The 19,062-nt window shown below is 44.5% G+C and overlaps 1 protein-coding gene across 2 annotated transcripts in view; it reads right to left on the bottom strand.

Annotated features, from left to right (window-relative positions):
* SGSM1 (small G protein signaling modulator 1) overlaps positions 1–19,062 on the bottom strand; it is a 210,490-nt gene that overhangs the window by 3,905 nt on the left and 187,523 nt on the right. For both annotated transcript variants that reach the window (XM_050745897.1, XM_050745898.1), the window contains 4 exons: positions 17,258–17,340; positions 9,764–9,873; positions 4,760–4,856; positions 2,477–2,644 (listed from right to left, as the gene is read on the bottom strand). In XM_050745897.1, the coding sequence (XP_050601854.1) occupies positions 2,477–2,644; positions 4,760–4,856; positions 9,764–9,873; positions 17,258–17,340 (458 nt within the window). The remainder of the gene's footprint in view (positions 1–2,476; positions 2,645–4,759; positions 4,857–9,763; positions 9,874–17,257; positions 17,341–19,062) is intronic.

Below are 19,062 nucleotides of genomic sequence, written 5' to 3'. Positions count from 1 at the left end.
ATTGGCCAGGCTGATCTGGAACTCCTAGCCTCAAGTAATCCACCCACCTTGGCCTCCCAAAGTGCTTACAGGCATAAGCCACTGTACCCAGAGTCCCATCAATGACTGTCTTTGCAAAGTTAGATTTTTCAGCAGCTGCTGAAATAGAAAGTAAGTGCCATGGGCCGGGGCACGGTGACTCACGCCTGTAATCCCAGTACTTTGGGAGGCCAAGGTGGGCGGATCATGAGGCCATGAGATCGAGACCGTCCTGGCTAACACGGTGAAACCCTGTCTCTACTAAAATATACAATTTTATTTTAGCCAGGCGAGGTGGTGGGCGCCTGTAGTCCCAGCTACTCGGGAGGCTGAGGCAGGAGAATGGCGTAAACCCGGGAGGCGGAGCTTGCAGTGAGCTGAGATCCGGCCACTGTACTCCAGCCTGGGCGACAGAGCGAGATTTCGTCTCAAAAAAAAAAAAGGGCCAGGCGCGGTGGCTCAAGCCTGTAATCCCAGCACTTTGGGAGGCCGAGACGGGCGGATCACGAGGTCAGGAGATCGAGACCATCCTGGCTAACACAATAAAACCCCGTCTCTACTAAAAAATACAAAAAACTAGCCGGGCGAAGTGGCGGGCACCTGTAGTCCCAGCTACTCGGGAGGCTGAGGCAGGAAAATGGCGTGAACCCGGGAGGCGGAGCTTGCAGTGAGCTGAGATCCGGCCACTGCACTCCAGCCTGGGCAAGAGAGCCAGACTCTGCCTCAAAAAAAAAAAAAAAAAAAAAAAAAGATATAATGTATGTGTTATTTTTTTAATGGCTTCTAAGTTGCTATGATATAAATATTTATGAAGTGGTTTATGAACTATTTACTAAATGAAACTTTTGGTCTGAGGGGCTGTTATAATTTTACAGAGACACTAGCAGTGCATGAATTGAGAAAATTTAGGAATCTTTATGCTAACAGATGAATTGCTTTGGACTCTCAATCACACCTTCAAACTGAAAATAACCTACATGCTAATGATAAGAAATGGTTCAGTAAGTTATGGAACAGTCACTTGAGATATAGTTTGTAGTTTAAAAAAATGACTGGCTGGGCACAGTGGCTCACACCTATAATCCCAGCACGTTGGGAGGCCAAGACAGGCGGATCGCCTGAGGTCAGGAGTTCTAGACCACTCTGGCCAACATGGCAAAACCCTGTCTCTACTAAAAATACAAAAATTAGCCGGGTGTGATGGCACACATTTGTAGTCCCAGCTACTCAGGAGGCTGAGGTGGGAGAATCGCTTGAACCTGGGAGGCGGAGGTTGCAGTGAGCTGAGGTCGAACCACTTCACTCCAGCGTTGGTAACAGAGCGAGAGACTCTATCTCAAAAAAAAAAAAAAAAAAGATTATATGAAAGACAATGTTTGAAATATTAAGTGAAAAAAGGTATATACAACTGGATTCTGAAATTGTAAAAACATAAAAATAAACATGACTGTGGTTTCCTGGATTAGACCCTAGAACAGAAAAAGGATATTGGTGAAAAAACAGGTGAAATCCAAATAAAGCCTGTAGTTTAGTAGATGGTAATGTGCCAATGATAATTTCTTAGTTTTGGCAAATGTACCAGGGTCATGTAAATGCTAACAGTAGGCAAAGCTAGGCCAAGGTATCATGTATTTTCTGTGCATCTAAATCTAAAACAGTTCTCAATCTACAATTTTAGTAGACAACTAAAATGCAAAACTATTCCCCCCAAAAGTTTACTTAAATTAAGAACCCTAATAATGTTTCAAAAGTGAGGTCACAGTGGCTTTTTTCTTTTGTTTTTTCCAGAACTTTTTCATTAAAAAAATGTTTAATAGTGATAACAGTGGCGATAGCTTTCGTTTATTGGGTTCCCTCCAGGTACCAGGTGCTGAGATTTAACCATGTTGTCTCCTGTAATCCTCTGGACCTCTCTGTGAGGGAGGGAATGTTAGCACCATTTTATCCCTGAAGAATCTGAGGCCTAGAGACGTGAAGTCACTTGGACAAGGTCACACAGTTCCCAGGAGCCTGGAGCCTGGATCAGAATTCACATCTGTCTGATTTCAAGGGCTGTGTCTTTTTCATGTTACTTAAATTGCTGCCCTGGGCCTGCTTTTCCCACACACATCAACCAAAGCAGACCACTGCTAGCCCATTTCACAGATGAGGAAGTGGATGTTTAGAGAGAGGAGAAGTGACTTGACCATGGGCACAGCTGGTCAGCGGTAGAACCAGGCTTTGCCCCGAGCTGATTTCAACACCCGTAGTCCCTCTGCCAGATCCCTGGGAAAAATGCACCCTCAGCATTACGAGATGTGAACTTGTCCTTTTGGAAATAGCCATAAGAAGTGTGCAGAGCTCTCTTTATCCCCTTCACCATGCATCCATCTCAGCCCATCTTCATGCCTCCTGAGACCCCCAGAAGGGGCCTCCAGCAGCCTGCACCCCTCTCATGAGGCCCCAATCATGTGGGTACCATTAAAGAATTTGATGATGTCTGTGAAATCCATGTTGTTCTCCAAAATGATGTCGCGGTAGACTTCCACCAGAGCCAGCGCAATGAACAAGACGTAGTGTGCTGAGGAGACATGTTTGGCTGCCCAGATGGTCTCCCAGACCAAGAAGACGTCATCATAGATGAGTTCTGCCAAGACACCAACACACATGGGGAGAGAATTGGTGACAGGGCTCACAATGTTGCCTTCCCTTGGGAAATCCTGAAAGCTGGGAAAATCCCAGGCAAGTTTTGCCTTATGCCTCTGCCCTGGTGCAGTGGATAGAACTCAGGTCAGAAGACAGGAGAGGACTCTGTCATTTGACCACCAGAAACCTCAGTTTCCCCATCTGTAGGATGGGCTGTGTAAACCAGGTAAGTTCTAACTTCCTTCCAGCTCTGACATTCTGTAAGTGGAGGAACCAGGCATGTGTGAGTTTGAATTACACAGATTCGTCCTTGCCCTGCCCCTAGACCAGCAACACCTGCTATCCCTGCACCCACATCTCCATCAGCACCCATGGAGGCCTTTCTCCTTTCCCCCCACACACGGGCAGAGCCGGCTGTGGCCTCTGAGTCTAGTGAAGAGGCAGAGTAGAGCAATGGTTAAAAGTAAGCCTTTGGCTGGGCACGGTGGCTCATGACTGTAATCCCAGCACTCTGGGAGGCCGAGGTGGGTGGATCACGAGGTCAGGAGTTCAAGACTGGCCTGGCCAACATGGTGAAACCCCCATCTTTACAAAAAATACAAAAAAAAAAAAAAACTAGCCAGGCGTGGTGGTGGGCGCCTGTAATCCCAGCTACTCAGGAGGCTGAGGCAGAGAATTGCTTGAACCCAGGAGGTGGAGGTTGCAGTAAGTTGAGATTGCACCACTGCACTCCAGCCTGGGCGACAGAGCCAGGCTTAGTCTTAAAAAAAAAAACAAAAACAAACCCAGCCTGGGAGACAGAGCGAGACTCCGTCTCAAAAAAAAAAAAAAAAAAAAAAAAAAAGGCCGGGTGTGGTGGCTCACGCCTGTAATCCCAACACTTTGGGAGACTGAGGTGGGTGGATCACCTGAGGTCAGGAGTTTGAGACCAGCCTGGCCAAACATGGTGAAACCCTGCCTCTACTAAAAATACAAAAAAATTAGCCAGGTGTGGAAGTGGGTGCCTGTAATCCCAGCTACTCAGGAGGCTGAGGCAGGAGAATCGCTTGAAGCTGGGAGGCGGAGGTTTCAGTGAGCAGAGATCGCGCCATTGCACTCCAGCCTGGGCAAAAAGAGTAAGACTCCATCTCAAAAAAAAAAAAAAAAAAAAAAAAAGCAAGCCTTCCTATGTCTGATAAACTTGGTGTGAATCCTTCCTCCATCACTTGCTGGCAAGGGGAGCCTGGGGTAGTTACTTCTCCATGAGCCTGTCTCTTTTCTCATCTGTAAGTGGGGTGAAGCTGATAATAGAAAAAGGCTAAAGAGATAATACACATAAATGACTCAGCACAGTGCATGGCACTGAAACACTCCATACATGTCAGATTTTTTTTTTTCTTTGAGATGGAGTCTCGCTCTGTCACTCAGGCTAGAGGGCAGTGGTGTGATCTCAGCTCACTGCAACCTCCACCTCCCAGGATCAAGTAATTCTCCTGCCTCAGCCTCCTGAGTAGCTGGGACTACAGGCGTGCACCACCACGCCCAGCTAATTTTTTGTATTTTTAGTAGGGACGAGGTTTCACCATGTTAGGTCTTGATCTCCTGACCTCGTGATCTGACTTCCTTGGCCTCCTTGGGATTACAGGCATGAGCCACCGCACCCGGCCTATGTCTGGTATTATTATAATTTTAACATCATCCCAAATCAGTACAACAGCAACAAAGTACTGTGTTATACGACAGTTTTATGTCATGTTGGAATGTGCATGAAAGCCCCTGCCTCGTGGGCTTTAGAGTTCTTGGGCTCTGAAAAGCAGCACAGCAGAATGAAAGAGGTGGGTTCAAATCCTGGCTGTTCTCACCCTAGCCCTGAAGTTTTCTCTCCCTAGCTCTGAATTTAACCCTTCTCAGCCTCGGTTTCCTCATTGATTGGTAAGATGAAGATCTTAACAGTGCCTACTGTGGAGTGTCAATGCAAGATAAGGCAGGTGAAACGATAGTCCCAACTCCATAAACATGTGCTTCTCTCCCCTGCTGCCTCTGCTGCCAACCCTTCAACCTCACCTCCACAGGATCGTTTCCCCTGAAAGTTCTGCTACAAAGAGTCTGGACACAGGTCCCCAGTTTAAAGTCTTACCTCGCTTGAAATCCAGCAGGAACCAGCGGTAGCAGAAGTAGAAGTGAGTATAGTCCCCATTCTGATGCATCAGCTCAAACAGCTCCGAGTCCAGGATCTGTCAGGAAGGAAAGGCAGCATCAGCCTCTTGGGAAAAGGCTGGAGCAGAGGAGACAGCTGAACAAATGGTGGTACATCCACACACCAGACACCATATAGCCCTTAACAGCCAGGTATAGTTTAAAAAATGGGAAAGAGGCTGGGCTGCGGTGGCTCAAGCCTGTAATCCCAGCACTTTGGGAGGCCAAGACAGGCGGATCATGAGGTCAGGAGATCGAGACCACCCTGGCTAACACGGTGAAACCCCATCTCTACTAAAAAATACAAAAAACTAGCCAGGCGAGGTGGCGGGCGCCTGTAGTCCCAGCTACTCGGGAGGCTGAGGCAGCAGAATGGCGTAAACCCGGGAGGCGGAGCTTGCAGTGAGCTGGGATCCGGCCACTGCACTCCAGCCTGGGTGACAGAGCGAGATTCCCGTCTCAAAAAAAAAAAGGGGAAAGGATCTGAATAGACATTTCTCCAAAGGAGATTCACAAATAGTCAAGAGGCACATGAAAGATGCTCAGCATCCTTAATCCTTAGGAAAATGCAATTCAAAACCACAGCAAGATACCAATTCACACTCACTAGGATAGTGAAAAATGACAGACAATAACAAGTGTTGGCAAGGATGCAGAGAAACTGGAACCCCCATACACTGCTCCTGAGAATGTAAATGGTGTGTCTGCTGTGGAAAACAGTTTGGTAGTTTCTCAAAAACCTAAACACAGAATTTCCATATGATGCAGCAATTCCACTCTTAGGTTTATCCCCAAGAAGAATGAAAACATCTATTGGTCAGGTGTGGTGGCTCAGCACTTTGGGAGGCCAAGGCAAGAGAATCACTTGAAGCCAGGAGTTTGAGACCAGCCTGGGCAACATAGCAAGACCCTGTCTCTAAAAAAAGAAAAAAGAAAGAAAAGAATTTATTATTAGCCTGGCATGGTGTCCTGGGCATGTAGTCCCAGCTACTCAGGATGCTAAAGTGGGAGGATCACTTGAGCCCAGTTCAAGGCTGCAATGAACTATGATTACACCACTGGACTCCAGCCTGGGTGACAGAGTGAGACCCTGTCTAAAAAAACAAAATGAAAACAAAAACATATCCACATAAAAATCTGTACGTGAATGAATGTGTGTAATAGTGTTATTCATAATAGCCAACAACTGGGAAACAACTCAAATGTCCATCAAGACATGAATGGATAAATATAAGTAGCATATCCATACCATCTATTTTAATATTATCTGGTAATAAAAACAAACTAAGTTTTGTTTTTATTTTTTTGAGACTGAGTCTCGCTCTATCGCCCAGGCTGGAGTGCAGTGGCATGATTTCAGCTCACTGCAAGTGAGTTCAAGTGATTCTTGTGCCTCAGCCTCCCAAGTAGGCTGGGATTACAGGTTCAAGTGATTCTCGTGTCTCAACCTCCCAAGTAGCTGGGATTACAGGCACCTGCCACCATGCCTGGCTAATTTCTGTTATTTTTAGTAGAGATGGGAGTTTCACCATATTGGTCAGGCTGGTCTTGAACTCCTGACCTCAGGTGATCCACCTGCCTTGGCCTCCCAAAGTGCTGGGATTACAGGCATGAGCCACTGCGCCTGGCCTCGAACTAAGTTTTGATACATGCTACAATGCATCATACATACACGATAAACCTTGACATCATTATGCTAGGTAAAAGAAGCCAGTCACAAAAGGCCACATATTGTATGATTCCATTTATATGAAACATTTAGAAAAGGCAAATCCACGGAAACAGAAAGCAGCTCCTTGGTTTTCAGGGGCTGGGAAGACGGAGGGGATGGGGAGTGGCTGTTAATGAAGAGTTTCTTTCTAGGGTAATGAAAATGTTCTGAAATTGATGATGATCACATAACTCTGTGAATAAATGAAAAGCCACTGACTGAATCATACACTTCAAAAGGGTAAATTTTATGTATCTAAATTATATTTTAACAAAATGTTATAAAAAAACAGGTGGTGGAAGAATACCTCCAGCTATTGGATATGCTAGTCAGTGGGGGAAAAAAAAACCTTGTTTGAAAAATAATGTACAGAAAGAAAAGTATGTACAAAATGACTCTAATTATGGAAAAAATGTACATAGAAAATGGGCAAAGTTGGCTGGGTGTGGTGGCTCACGCCTGTAATCCCAGCACTTTGGGAGGCTGACGTGGGTGGATCACGAGGTCAGGAGATTGAGACCATCCTGGCCAACATGGTGAAACACTGTCTCTACTAAAATAAAAAAAATACAAAAAATTAGCCAGGCATGGTGGCGGGAGCTTGTAATCCCAGCTACTCAGAAGGCTGAGGCAGGAGAATGGCGTGAACCCAGGAGGCGGAGCTTGCAGTGAGCCAAGATCACATCACTGCACTCCAGCCTGGACTATAGAGTGAGACTCTGTCTCTAAAAAAAAAAAAACAAAGAAAAAGAAAATAGGCAAAGCATATGAATAGGCACTTCACAATCCAAATGAACTTAAAAAAAAAAAAAAGAAGAAGATATTTAATTTCACTGTCAATCAAGACAATGCAAATAAAATCACAATGAAAAAACTGAATGAAAAAGACATACTATTTGATCGCACAGCAGGGTAACTATGGTCAACAATAATTTCACTGTACATTTTAAAATAACCAAAAGCATATAATTGGATTGTTTGGAACACAAAGGATGTCAATGCTTGAGGGACTGGATACTCTATTTTCCATGATGTGCTTATTTCACATTGCATTCCGGTCTCAAAACAACTCATGTACTCCACATATATATATATATATATATATATATATATATATACACCTATTATGTACCCACAAAAATTAAAAATAAAAATGTAATTATAAATCACAATGGGATGCTCGAATCATATCCAAGAGATTGACAAAAATATGTAAGTGTGACAATATCAAGTGAGGATGGTGTGTGTTGAAACCCTTACCATACTGCCCTGGAGCATTAAGAAACTGGTACAATCGCTTTGAGAGTGATTCCGTCGTGCCTGATAAAACTGAGGACGTGCATTCTCTCTGCCCCAGCAATTCCATTCCGAGTAGATGACTAAGCAAAGTTGTTGCATGCATGCAGCAGGGATGCACACAAGAATTTCAGTGCAGCACTGTTTATAAAGGCCAAAAGCAAAACCCCAAGTTCCCCAAAGCAAAAGCAAAACCAAACCAAATAAAAACAACCTAAATGACCACCAACAGGAAAATGGATCCAAATCAAATGTGATAGAATGCACTGTGCTCCTAACGCAGAAGACTGTACTTCCGGGAAAGAGGAATCAACTGCCCCCTTGTTGATCAGCCTCTCAAACTTGTTACTGAGTATAAAGACAAGCCGCACAAGAGTTCATACCATTTAAAACTATGTAAAGTGGGGAGTAAAGAAACAGAGTTATATGCTGTTTAGGAATATATGCATATATTGTAAAAGAATTTTTAAAAGTACATTATAATGGTGAACACAGGAATCTGCAAAGTGCTTACCACTGGGAGGACAGGAGTGGTGGGGAAATGCCATCAAGAAGGGGTACACGAATAATGAAAAATCTAAAGTTAACTTTTTTTCGGGACAGAGTCTTGCTCTGTCACCCAGGCTGGAGTGCAATGGTGCAATCTCAGCTCACTGCAATCGCCACCTACCGGGTTTAAGAGATTCTCCTGCCTCAGCCTCCTGAGTAGCTGGGATTACAGGTGTGCGCCACCACGCCTGACTAATTTTTGTATTTTTAGTTAGAGATGGGGTTTCACCATGTTGGCCAGGCTGGTCTCAAACTCCTGGCCTCAAGTGATCCGCCTGCCTTGGCCTCCCAAAGTGCTGGGATTACAGGCGTGAGCCACCGCGCCCAGCCTGTGGTTAATATTTTATTTCTTGGGGAGGTGGGGGTGGAAACATGGGTGTTTGTTATATTACTCTTTTACCTTCCTTATGTCCAAAATATTTTGTAGTATTTTAAAGTTCCACTAAAGAAGAAATCAGAGCTAACTGTAGCTCCACTGCTAGTGTGTAGATAACAAGCATCCCCACCATTTACTCGTTAACACATTTGCATTCCTTCTACTCAAAGGGTTGAGTGTCTTTTTTTTTTTTTTTTTTTTTTTTTGAGACGGAGTCTCGCTCTGTCGCCCAGGCTGGAGTGCAGTGGCGCGATCTCGGCTCACTGCAAGCTCCGCCTCCCAGGTTCACGCCAATTCTCCTGCCTCAGCCTCCAAGTAGCTGGGACTACAGGCGCCCGCCACCACGCCTGGCTAGTTTTTTGTATTTTTAGTAGAGACGGGGTTTCACCATGTTAGCCAGGATGGTCTCGATCTCCTGACCTTGTGATCCACCCGCCTCGGCCTCCCAAAGTGCTGGGATTACAGGCTTGAGCCACCGCGCCCGGCCAGGGTTGAGTAGAGTCTTAACTCCTCTGGGGAGTAGATATACTAATCGCTATGAATGCTGAAGAGCTAGCATTTATTACAATACTTCTCAAATTTGAGCTTGCACCAGAATTACCTGGAGAGCTTCATATGGCACAGACTCCTGGGCCCAACTCAGAGATTTTTATTCGGTGGAGGAAAGGTGCCCAGTAATTTGCACTTCTAACAAGTTGCCAGTGAGGCTGATGTTGCCAGTCCATGGACTATGCTCTGAGAGGCACTCAGGCACTGTGCTGAGCACTATAACATCATTAGTTTGTTTCATTTCCATGATAATTCTAATAACTTATTGGGACTCATAAAAATGAGGAAACCTATTTCACAGATGAGAAAACTGAGGCCCAGAAAGATAAGAGCATATGCCGAGTTTGTACAGCAGAAATAGGATTCCAATCCAGGTGGGCTCTAAATAGCTCAGTCTGGAGCCACTAAGCTTTACTTACTGTTTCCCAAAAAGGTCCAAAGCAGGATTGGACGCGGAGTCATACCTGGATCAACGACCTCATGTTTGCAAAGTGCGTGTCCATGGCGCCTCCGTGGGGGAAGTTCTGGTTCATCCTCTTCATGAGCTCCGTGAAGCAGCTGAAGGCAAGCGCCTCTGAGAAAGCAGCACAGAACAGTCAGCTGCCCCGCTGCCCAAGTGATGTGGTTTGGATGTTCGTCCTCTCCAACTCTCATGTTGAAATATGACCTTCAATGTTGGGGGTGGACCTTTCGTGTACTTTTAGTAGAGATGGGGTTTCACATGTTATCCAGGGGGGTTTCACCATGGTCTCGATCTCCTGACCTCGTGATCCGCCCACCTCAGCCTCCCAAAGCGCTGGGATTACAGGCGTGAGCCAACGTGCCCGGCCTAAAAGGCTTTATTTTTATTTTATTTTATTTTTGAGACGGAGTCTCGCTCTGTCGCCCAGGCTGGAGTGCAGTGGCGCAATCTCCGCCTCCTGGGTTCACGCCATTCTCCTGCCTCAGCCTCCGGAGTAGCTGGGACTACAGGGGCTCCCCACCACGCCCAGCTAGTTTTTTGTATTTTTTAGTAGAGATGGGGTTTCACCGTGTTAGCCAGGATGGTCTCGATCTCCTGACCTCGTGATCCGCCCGCCTCGGCCTCCCAAAGTGCTGGGATTACAGGTGTGAGCCACCATGCCCAGACAAAAGGCTTTATATTTTAGAAAAGTTTAGATTCACAGAAAAACTGCAAAGACAGTAAAAACTTGTCATACACCCCACACGCGGTTCCCTCTATTATTAGTATCTGGACATTAGCATGATACATTTGTTGAACCGATATGGACACATTATGAACTAAAGTCCATACTGTATTCAGATTTTCTTAGTATGTACTGAATGTCATTTTTCTGTTCCAAGCTGTCATCCAGAACAGCACATTACGTCGACTGGTCATGTTCCCTTAAGCTCCTCTTGGTTGTGGCAGTTTCTCAGGCTTTTCTTGTTTTTGATGACCTTGATAGTTTTTTGTTTTTTGGTTTTTTTTTTGAAACAGAGTCTCGCTCTGTCGGCCAGGTTGGAGTGCAGTGGCGCAATCTTGGCTCACTGCAAGCTCTACCTCCCGGGTTCACTCCATTCCCCTGCCTCAGCCTCCCGGGACTACAGGTGCCCACCACCACACCCGGCTAATTTTTTTGTATTTTTAGTAGAGACAGGGTTTCATTGTGTTAGCCAGGATGGTCTCAATCTCCTGACCTTGTGATCCGCCCACCTAGGCCTCCCAAAGTGCTGGGATTATAGGCGTGAGGCACTACGTCCGGCAACCTTGACAGTTTTGAGGTGTAGTGGTCAGGTATTTTTTGTAGGATGCTGCACTATTAGCAATGGAATTTATCTGATGCCTTTCTCATGGTAAGACTGGGTTATGGGTTATCAAGAGGAAAACCACACAGGTAAAGGGCCATTTTAATCATATCATAAGGGTATATACTATCAGCATGATTTAAAACTGCTGATGTTGGCCATGGTCACCTGGCTGAAGTCGTGTTTGTCAGGTTTCTCTACTGTAGTTTCTTTCTCATCCCGTCACTGCCTTCCATACTGTACTTTTTGGAAACAAGTCACTATGTGCAGTCCGTGTCTACAGAGTAGGTAGTTGGCTGGGCATGGTGGCTCACGCCTGTAATCCCAGCACTTTGGGAGGCCAAGGCAGGTGGATCACCTGAAGTCAGGAGTTCAAGACTAGCCTGAACAACATGGTGTAACCCTGTCTCTACTAAAAATACAAAAATTAGCCAGGCATCATGGTGGGTGCCTGTAATCTCAGCTACTTGGGAGCCTGAGGCAGGAGAACTGCCTTAACTTGGGAGGCGGAAGTTGCAGTGAGCTGAGATTGTACCATTGCACTCCAGCCTGGGCAACAAGAGTGAAACGTGTCAAAATAAAAAAAAGAGTACGGAATTATGCTCCCCATTTATTATGTATTTATTTATTTTTGAGATAGGGTCTCATTCTGTCACCCAGGTTGGAGTGCAGTGGCACAATCACGGCTCATTGCACCTCGACCTTAGCAGCCTCAAGTGATCCTCCTGCCTCAGCCTCCCAAGTAGCAGGGACCACAGGTGTGTGCCAACACACCTGGCTAATTTTTCTATTTTTTGTAGAGACGAGGTTTCACCATGTTGCCCAGGCTAGTCACAATCTGCCTACCTTGGCGTCCCAAAGTGCTGAGGTTACAGGCATGAGCTACCATGCCTGGCCTACTTTTTTATTTTATTTTGTTTTATTTTATTTATTTTATTTTATTTATTTTGAGATGGAGTCTCGCTCTGTCACCAAGGCTGGAGTGCAGTGGCATGATCTTGGCTCACTGCAACCTCTGTCTCCCAAGTTCAAGTGCTTCTTCTGCTGCAGCCTCCCATGTAGCTGGAATTACAAGTGCCTGCCACAATGCTCAGCTAACTTTTGTATTTTTAGTAGAAATTTTTCACCATGTTGGCCAGGCTGGTTTTGAACTCCTGACTTCAAGCGATCCACCTGCCTCAGCCTCCCAAATTGTTGCAATTACAGGCGTGAGCCACTGGGCCTGGACCTAGTTGTTGTATTTTAGACATAAATGTTTATATATTTAGCCCAGGGGCTTGCAATGCAGTAGCACGATCATAGCTCACTGCAACCTCCAACTCCTTGGCTCAAGCAATCCTCTTGTCTTAGCCTCCTGAGTAGCTGGGACTACAGGTGTACACAACCACGCCCGGCAAATTTTTAAATTTTTGTGTAGAGATGGAGTCTCACTATGTTGCTCAGGCTGGTCTCGAACTCCTGATCTCAAGCAATCCTCTTGCCTTAGCTTCCTGAGTAGCTGGGACTACAGGTGTGCACCACCATGCCCAGCTAATTTTTAATTATTTTTGTAGAGATGGAGTCTCACTATGTTGCTCAGGCTCATCTTGAACTCCTGATCTCAAGCAATCCTCCTGCCTCGGCCTCCCAAAGTGCTAGGATTACAAGTGTGAGCCATTGCACCCAATCCCATTTTTTAACAGGTTTATTGAGATTCTCACATAAAATTCACCCTTTAAATGTACCATTTAGTGGTTTTAGTACATTCACAATGTTGTGCAATCACCACTATTAGTTCCAGAACATTTCTTCACCCCTGCAACCCCGAAATCCCTGTATCAATGAAGCAGCAACTTCATATTTCTCTCTCCCCCAAGTCCCTGTCAACGACTAGTCTTTCTGTCTCTATGGATTTGTCTACTCTGGACATTTCATATAAATGGAATCACACCATTTGTGATATTTTGTGTCTGGCTTCTTTCACTTAGCATAATGTTTTCAAGGTTCATCCACATTGTAGTTTGGATCAGAACATCATTCTTTTTTTTGCCAAATAATATTCCATTGTATGGATATACCACATTTTGTTTATGCATTCATCATTTGATGGACATTGCGACTATTTCCACTTTTTTGAGTATTATGAATAATGCTATCATGAACATATGTACAGGTATTTGCATGAACATATATTTTCAATTCTCTTAGGCATATATCTATGGATGAAATTGCTGGGTCACATGATAACTCTATGTTCATTACTATGAGAAACTGCCAGACTGTTTTTTAAAGTGGCCAAACCGGCCGGGCATGGCGGTTCATGCCTGTAATCCCAGCACTTTGGGAGGCCAAGGTGGGCGGATCACCTGAGGTCTGGAGTTCGAGATCTGCATAGCCAGTATGGTGAAACCCCATCTCTACTAAAAATACAAAAATTAGCCAGATGTGGTGGTGGGTGCCTGTAATCCCAGCTACTTGGGAGGCTGAGGCAGGAGAATCACTTGAACCCGGGAGGCAGAGGTTGCAGTGAGCTGAGATTGTGCCACTGCACTCCAGCCTGGGTGACAGGATGAGACTCCATCTCAAAATAATAAATAAATAAATAAATAAATAAATAAATAAGTAAAGTGGCCAAACCATTTTACAATTCCACCAGCAATGTATGAAGCTTCCAATTTCTTCATATTCTTATCAGTACATGATTTTCTATTGTTTTGATTCCAGCCATCCCAGTGTATATGAAGTGGTATCTCACTGTGGTTTTGATTTCCATTTTCCTAATGACTAATGATGTAGAACAGCAGTGCTCAACCTTTTTGTCACCAGATACCAGTTTCCTGGAAGACAATTTTTCCATGGACAGGGAGTGGAGTGGGGGGTATAGTTTCTGGATGAAACTGTTCCACCTCAGATCATCAGGCATTAGATTCTCAGAAGGAGTGCACAACCTAGACCCCTCATATGCATAATTCACAATAGGGTTCGCACTCCTAGGAGAATCTAATGCCACTGCTGATCTGACAGGAGGTGGGAGGTGGAGCTCAGGTTGTAATGCTCACTAGCCTACTGCTCACCTCCTGCTGTGCAGCAAGGTTCCTGTCTGTGGCATAGGGCTTGGAGACCCCTGATGCAGGGCATCCTTTAACTTGCTTATTGGCATTTGCATATCTTCAATTCTATTGAGAAATGTCTGTTCAAATCCTTCAGCCACTTTAATCAGGTTGTCTTTTTATTGTTGAATTATAAGAGTTTTTTATATATTTTGACTACGAGTCCTTTATCACACATACGACTTGGAAATATTTTCTTCTAGTCTTTGGGTTCTTTTCACTTTCTTGATGGTGTTCTCTGAAGTACAAAAGTTTTTAATTTCGATGAAGTCTAATTTGCTTATTTTTTCTTTATGTTTTTGGTGTCATATCTAAAAAAAAATTCCCTAGCCTAAGGTGACAAAGATTTACTCCTGTTTTTAAGTTTTACACTTTTAGTTCTTGCATTTAGGTCTATGATCCATTTTGAGTTAGTTTGTTGTATGTGGTGTGAGGTAAGGGTTCAACTTCAATTTTTTGCATATGCATGTCCAGTAGTTCTTGCACCATATGTTGAGAAGACTGTTTTTCCTCACTGAGTTGAATTTTCTTAGTACCTCTGTCAAAATCAATTGACTATCAATGTAAGGGCTTACTTCTGGATTCTCAATTCTATTCCATTGATCTACATGTTGATCCTTATAGAAATACCACTATTTTAAGACCTTTGTAGTAGATTTTGAAATCAGGTACTGTGAGTCCTGCAACATCTCCTTTTAAAAATTGTTTTGGCTATTCTAAATTCCTTAAATTTCCAATTTTAGGGTCAGCTTGTCAATTTTTGAAAAAAACAAACAAAAAAAAAAAAAAGGCAGCTGGGATTTTTGACAGAAACTGCACTGACTTTACAGATCATTGGAGAGCATTGTTACCTTAACAACACTAAGTCTTCCAATCCATGAACATGAGATATCTTTCCATTTATTTTGTTTTTAAAAATTTACTTCAACAATGCCTTGTAGTTTTCAATGTACAAATCTTGCATTTCTGTTAAGTTTATTCATAAGTATTGTATTTTATTTATGTATTTATTTATTTGAGATGGAGTTTTGCTCTTGTCACCCAGGCTGGAGTATAATGGCGCAATTTCAGCTCACTGCAACCTCCGCCTCCTGAGTTCAAGCGATTCTCCTGCCCAAGCCTCCCAAGTAGCTGGGATTACAGGCGCCTGCCACCATGCCTGGCTAATGTTTTTTTTTTTTTTTTTTTTTTTTTGAGACGGAGTCTCGCTCTGTTGCCCAGGCTGGAGTGCAGTGGCCAGATCTCAGCTCACTGCAAGCTCCGCCTCCCGGGTTTACGGCATTCTCCTGCCTCAGCCTCCCGAGTAGCTGGGACTACAGGCGCCCGCCACCTCGCCCGGCTAGTTTTTTGTATTTTTTTTAGTAGAGACGGGGTTTCACCATGTTAGCCAGGATGGTCTCGATCTCCTGACCTCGTGATCCACCGGTCTCGGCCTCCCAAAGTGCTGGGATTACAGGCTTGAGCCACCGCGCCCGGCCTAATTTTTGTATATTTAGTAGAGACAGGGTTTCACCATGTTGGCCAGGCTGATCTCAAACTCCTGACCTCAGATGATCCAGCCACTTCAGGCTCCCAAAGTGCTGGGATTACAACAGGCGTGAGCCAACATGCCTGGACTATTTATTTTTTATTTATTTATTTTTTAGACGGAGTCTCACTCTATCACCCAGGCTGGAGTACAGTGGTGCTATCTCAGCCCAATGCAACCTCTGCCTCCCAGGTTCAAGCGATTCTCCTGCCTCAGCCTCCGAAGTAACTGGAATTAGAGGCATGCACCACCACGCCTGGCTATTTTTTTTTTTTTTTTTTTTGTATTTTTAGTAGAGACTGGGTTTCACCACGTTGGCCAGGATGGTCTCAAACTCCTGACCTCAGGTGATCTGCCCGCCTCGGCCTCCCAAAGTGCTGGGATTACAGGCATGAGCCACTGCACCCAGTCAGTATTGCATTCTTCTAGATGCTGTTGCAAATAAAATTGTTTTCCTAATTTCATTTTGGGATTGTTCATTTCAAGTGTATAGAAATACAAGACACTTTTGTTTATTGATCTTGTATCCTGCAAACCTGATAAACTTATTTATCAGTTCTAATTTTTTTTTTTATTCCTTAAGATCTTCTATATGCAAAATCACATCTGTGAACAAAGATAGTTTTACTTTCTTTCTAATCTGAATTATTTTTATTTATTTGTCTTTCTTAATTGCCCTGGCTAGAACCTATGGTGGCAAAAATAGACATACCTGTCCTGTTCCTGCTTTTAGGGAGGAAGTGTTCAGATTTTCACCACTGAGTATGATCATATTTGTGAGGTTTTCACAGATGCCCTCTATCGTGTTTAGTTCCCTTCTATTCCTAGTTTGTTGAATGTTTTTTATTATGAAAGGATGTTGGATTTTCTTGTGTTTTTCTGTGTCAATTGATATGATTGTGTGGGTTTTTCCCTTTATTTTAGTAATGTGGTGAATTAAATTGACTGAGTTTTGCATGTCAAACCACCCTTGCATTCTGGAGATAAGCCTGAGTTGGTCATGGTGTATTATCTTTTTTATATCTTGGTGAATTAAGTTTATTGGTATTTTGTTGAGGATTTCTGCATTTGTATTCATAAAGGATATTGGTCTGTAGTTTTCTTGTTACGTCTTTGTCTGTTACTGGTATCTGCATGCCAATGAGACACCCAGTCCTCATACGAGGTCTGGCTTTACTGAATGAGTTAAGAAGCATTCCTTCCTTTTCTACGTTTTTGAAGAGCAGGTGAAGAATTGGCATTAATTATTCTTTAAATGTTTCATAGAACTCACCAGTGAAGCCGTCTGGGTTTGTTTTTTGTTTTGGTTTGTTTGTTCTCATTCATATTCATACAATCAGTGGCTAGCAAATGCCTATCTGGGTGTTGAGTATTGGGCACCATGGAATATAAGGACTTTTTATTTCACTAGGATATTGATGTGTTCACCAGACAGGCCTTCGGAGCACCTGGCTGGAGCCACATTCCGTAGAGTCACAAAGTGAGATCAACCCCTCTGCCATGCAGTGGAAAGGAAATGCGCCCCCAGCCCTGGGCAGTAAAGACACACTCACCATCATCCAGAATGACCAGCAGTGGAGCCAGAAGATCACACATGCCCTGGACATAGCCGATCTCAATGTGCTGCCAGATGTAGCTAGAAAAGACATAAGGGGCCAATTATGGCAGCCACGGCCTGCCTCTCCAACCCACTCCAACTTCCGCTCCTCCCGCTTCTGTCCCCAATCCCTCACTTGGACCTCTCCCTCAGCCTCCTGCCTGCATCCCTGTTCCCAGTGTCTCTCTTTAAACATCCTATGTGCAGCTACCAGGATGACCTCCCTAAAGGCCAACTCAGGAGGCCTCTTCAGGCTCAAAACTTGCACAAGCACCCTGCTGTCTGATGGGATGTTATCCAAACTCCTTTACTGGGGGTACAAGGAGTAATGGCCTCCTCCCAATTCATCTTCACAGCCTCAAATATCGCTTCCACACTGTCCTCCTCTCCAGCTACACTGACGTATTCACTTTGCACAAAGAGATCACAAATTTATGTTTCTGTATCTTTGCCCTACAGCTCCCTTTGTCAGGAATTCCAATCTGTCCCTTACTAGTAACAGCTTATATTTACTGAGCACTTACTGTATACTCAACCCACTATTTTCTTTTCTTTTTTTTTTTTTTTGAGACAGAGTCTCGCTCTGTTGCCCAGGCTGGAGTGCAGTAGCGTGATCTCTGCTCACTGCAAGCTCCACCTCCAGGGTTCATGCCATTCTCCTGCCTCAGCCTCCCAAGTAGCTGGGACTATAGGCGCCTGTCCCCATGCCCAGCCTTTTTTTTTTTGTATTTTTAGTAGAGACAGGGTTTCACTGTGTTAGCCAGGATGGTCTCGATCTCCTGACCTCGTGATCTGCCCGTCTTGGCCTCCCAAAGTGCTGGGATTACAGGCGTGAGCCACCGCTCCTGGCCCCTCCACCCACTATTTTCAAAATAGTCATGTGAAACATGGACCATTATCCTATTTCACAGATGAGGGGACTGAAGCATAGACAGGTAAATGACATGCCCCAAATCATACACCTAATAAGTGGCAGAGGCAGTACTTGAACCTAGGAGGCCTTACTCAAGGATATATGATCTTAGCCTCTATGTGAAACAGTTTCTTTAGTGTTCCTTTTTTTTTTTTTTAAGACAGAGTTTCACTCTTGTTGCCCGCACTGGAGTGCAATGGCACAATCTCAGCTCACTGCAACCTCCACTTCCCTGGTTCAAGCGATTCCCCTGCCTCAGCCTCCCAAGTAGCTGGGATTACAGGTGCATGCTGCCACGCCTGGCTAATTTTTGTATTTTTAGTAGAGACAGGGTTTCGCCATGTTGGCCAGGCTAGTCTTGAACTCCTGACCTCAGGTGATCTGCCCGCCTCGACCTCCCAAAAAGTGCTGGGATTACACGTGTGAGCTGCCATGTCCGGCCTATGGTTTCTTTAGTTTTCTTAACTTTGTCAAAATCCATCTCAAAAGGTCACTTCTGTGAAGTCTTCCATGATTTCTCCCTATGCCTTAACCAGGAAGAAGTCAGTTCATTTTTACTTCTTCCCAGCATTTTTTTTCCATTTTAATGTAACACTTATCAGACTATATCACAGTTTAAAACATTTTTAAAAAAGTACATTCAGGCTGGGTGCGATGGCTCATGCCTGTAATCCTAGCACTTGAGAGGCCAAGGCAGGTGGATTGCCTGAGCTCAGGAGTTCAAGACCAGCCTGGGCAACATGGTGAAACCCCATCTGTATTCCAATGCAAAAAATTAGCTGGGTCTGGCAGCCTGCGCCTATAGTCCCAGCTACTCAGGAGGCTGAGGTAGGAGAATCGCTAGAACC

The sequence above is a fragment of the Macaca thibetana genome, chromosome 10 (assembly GCF_024542745.1).
Source record: "Macaca thibetana thibetana isolate TM-01 chromosome 10, ASM2454274v1, whole genome shotgun sequence".
Lineage (NCBI taxonomy): Eukaryota > Metazoa > Chordata > Mammalia > Primates > Cercopithecidae > Macaca > Macaca thibetana.
Note: the sequence above shows the minus strand (reverse complement) of the source record. Positions and strands in the feature narration are given on the sequence as shown.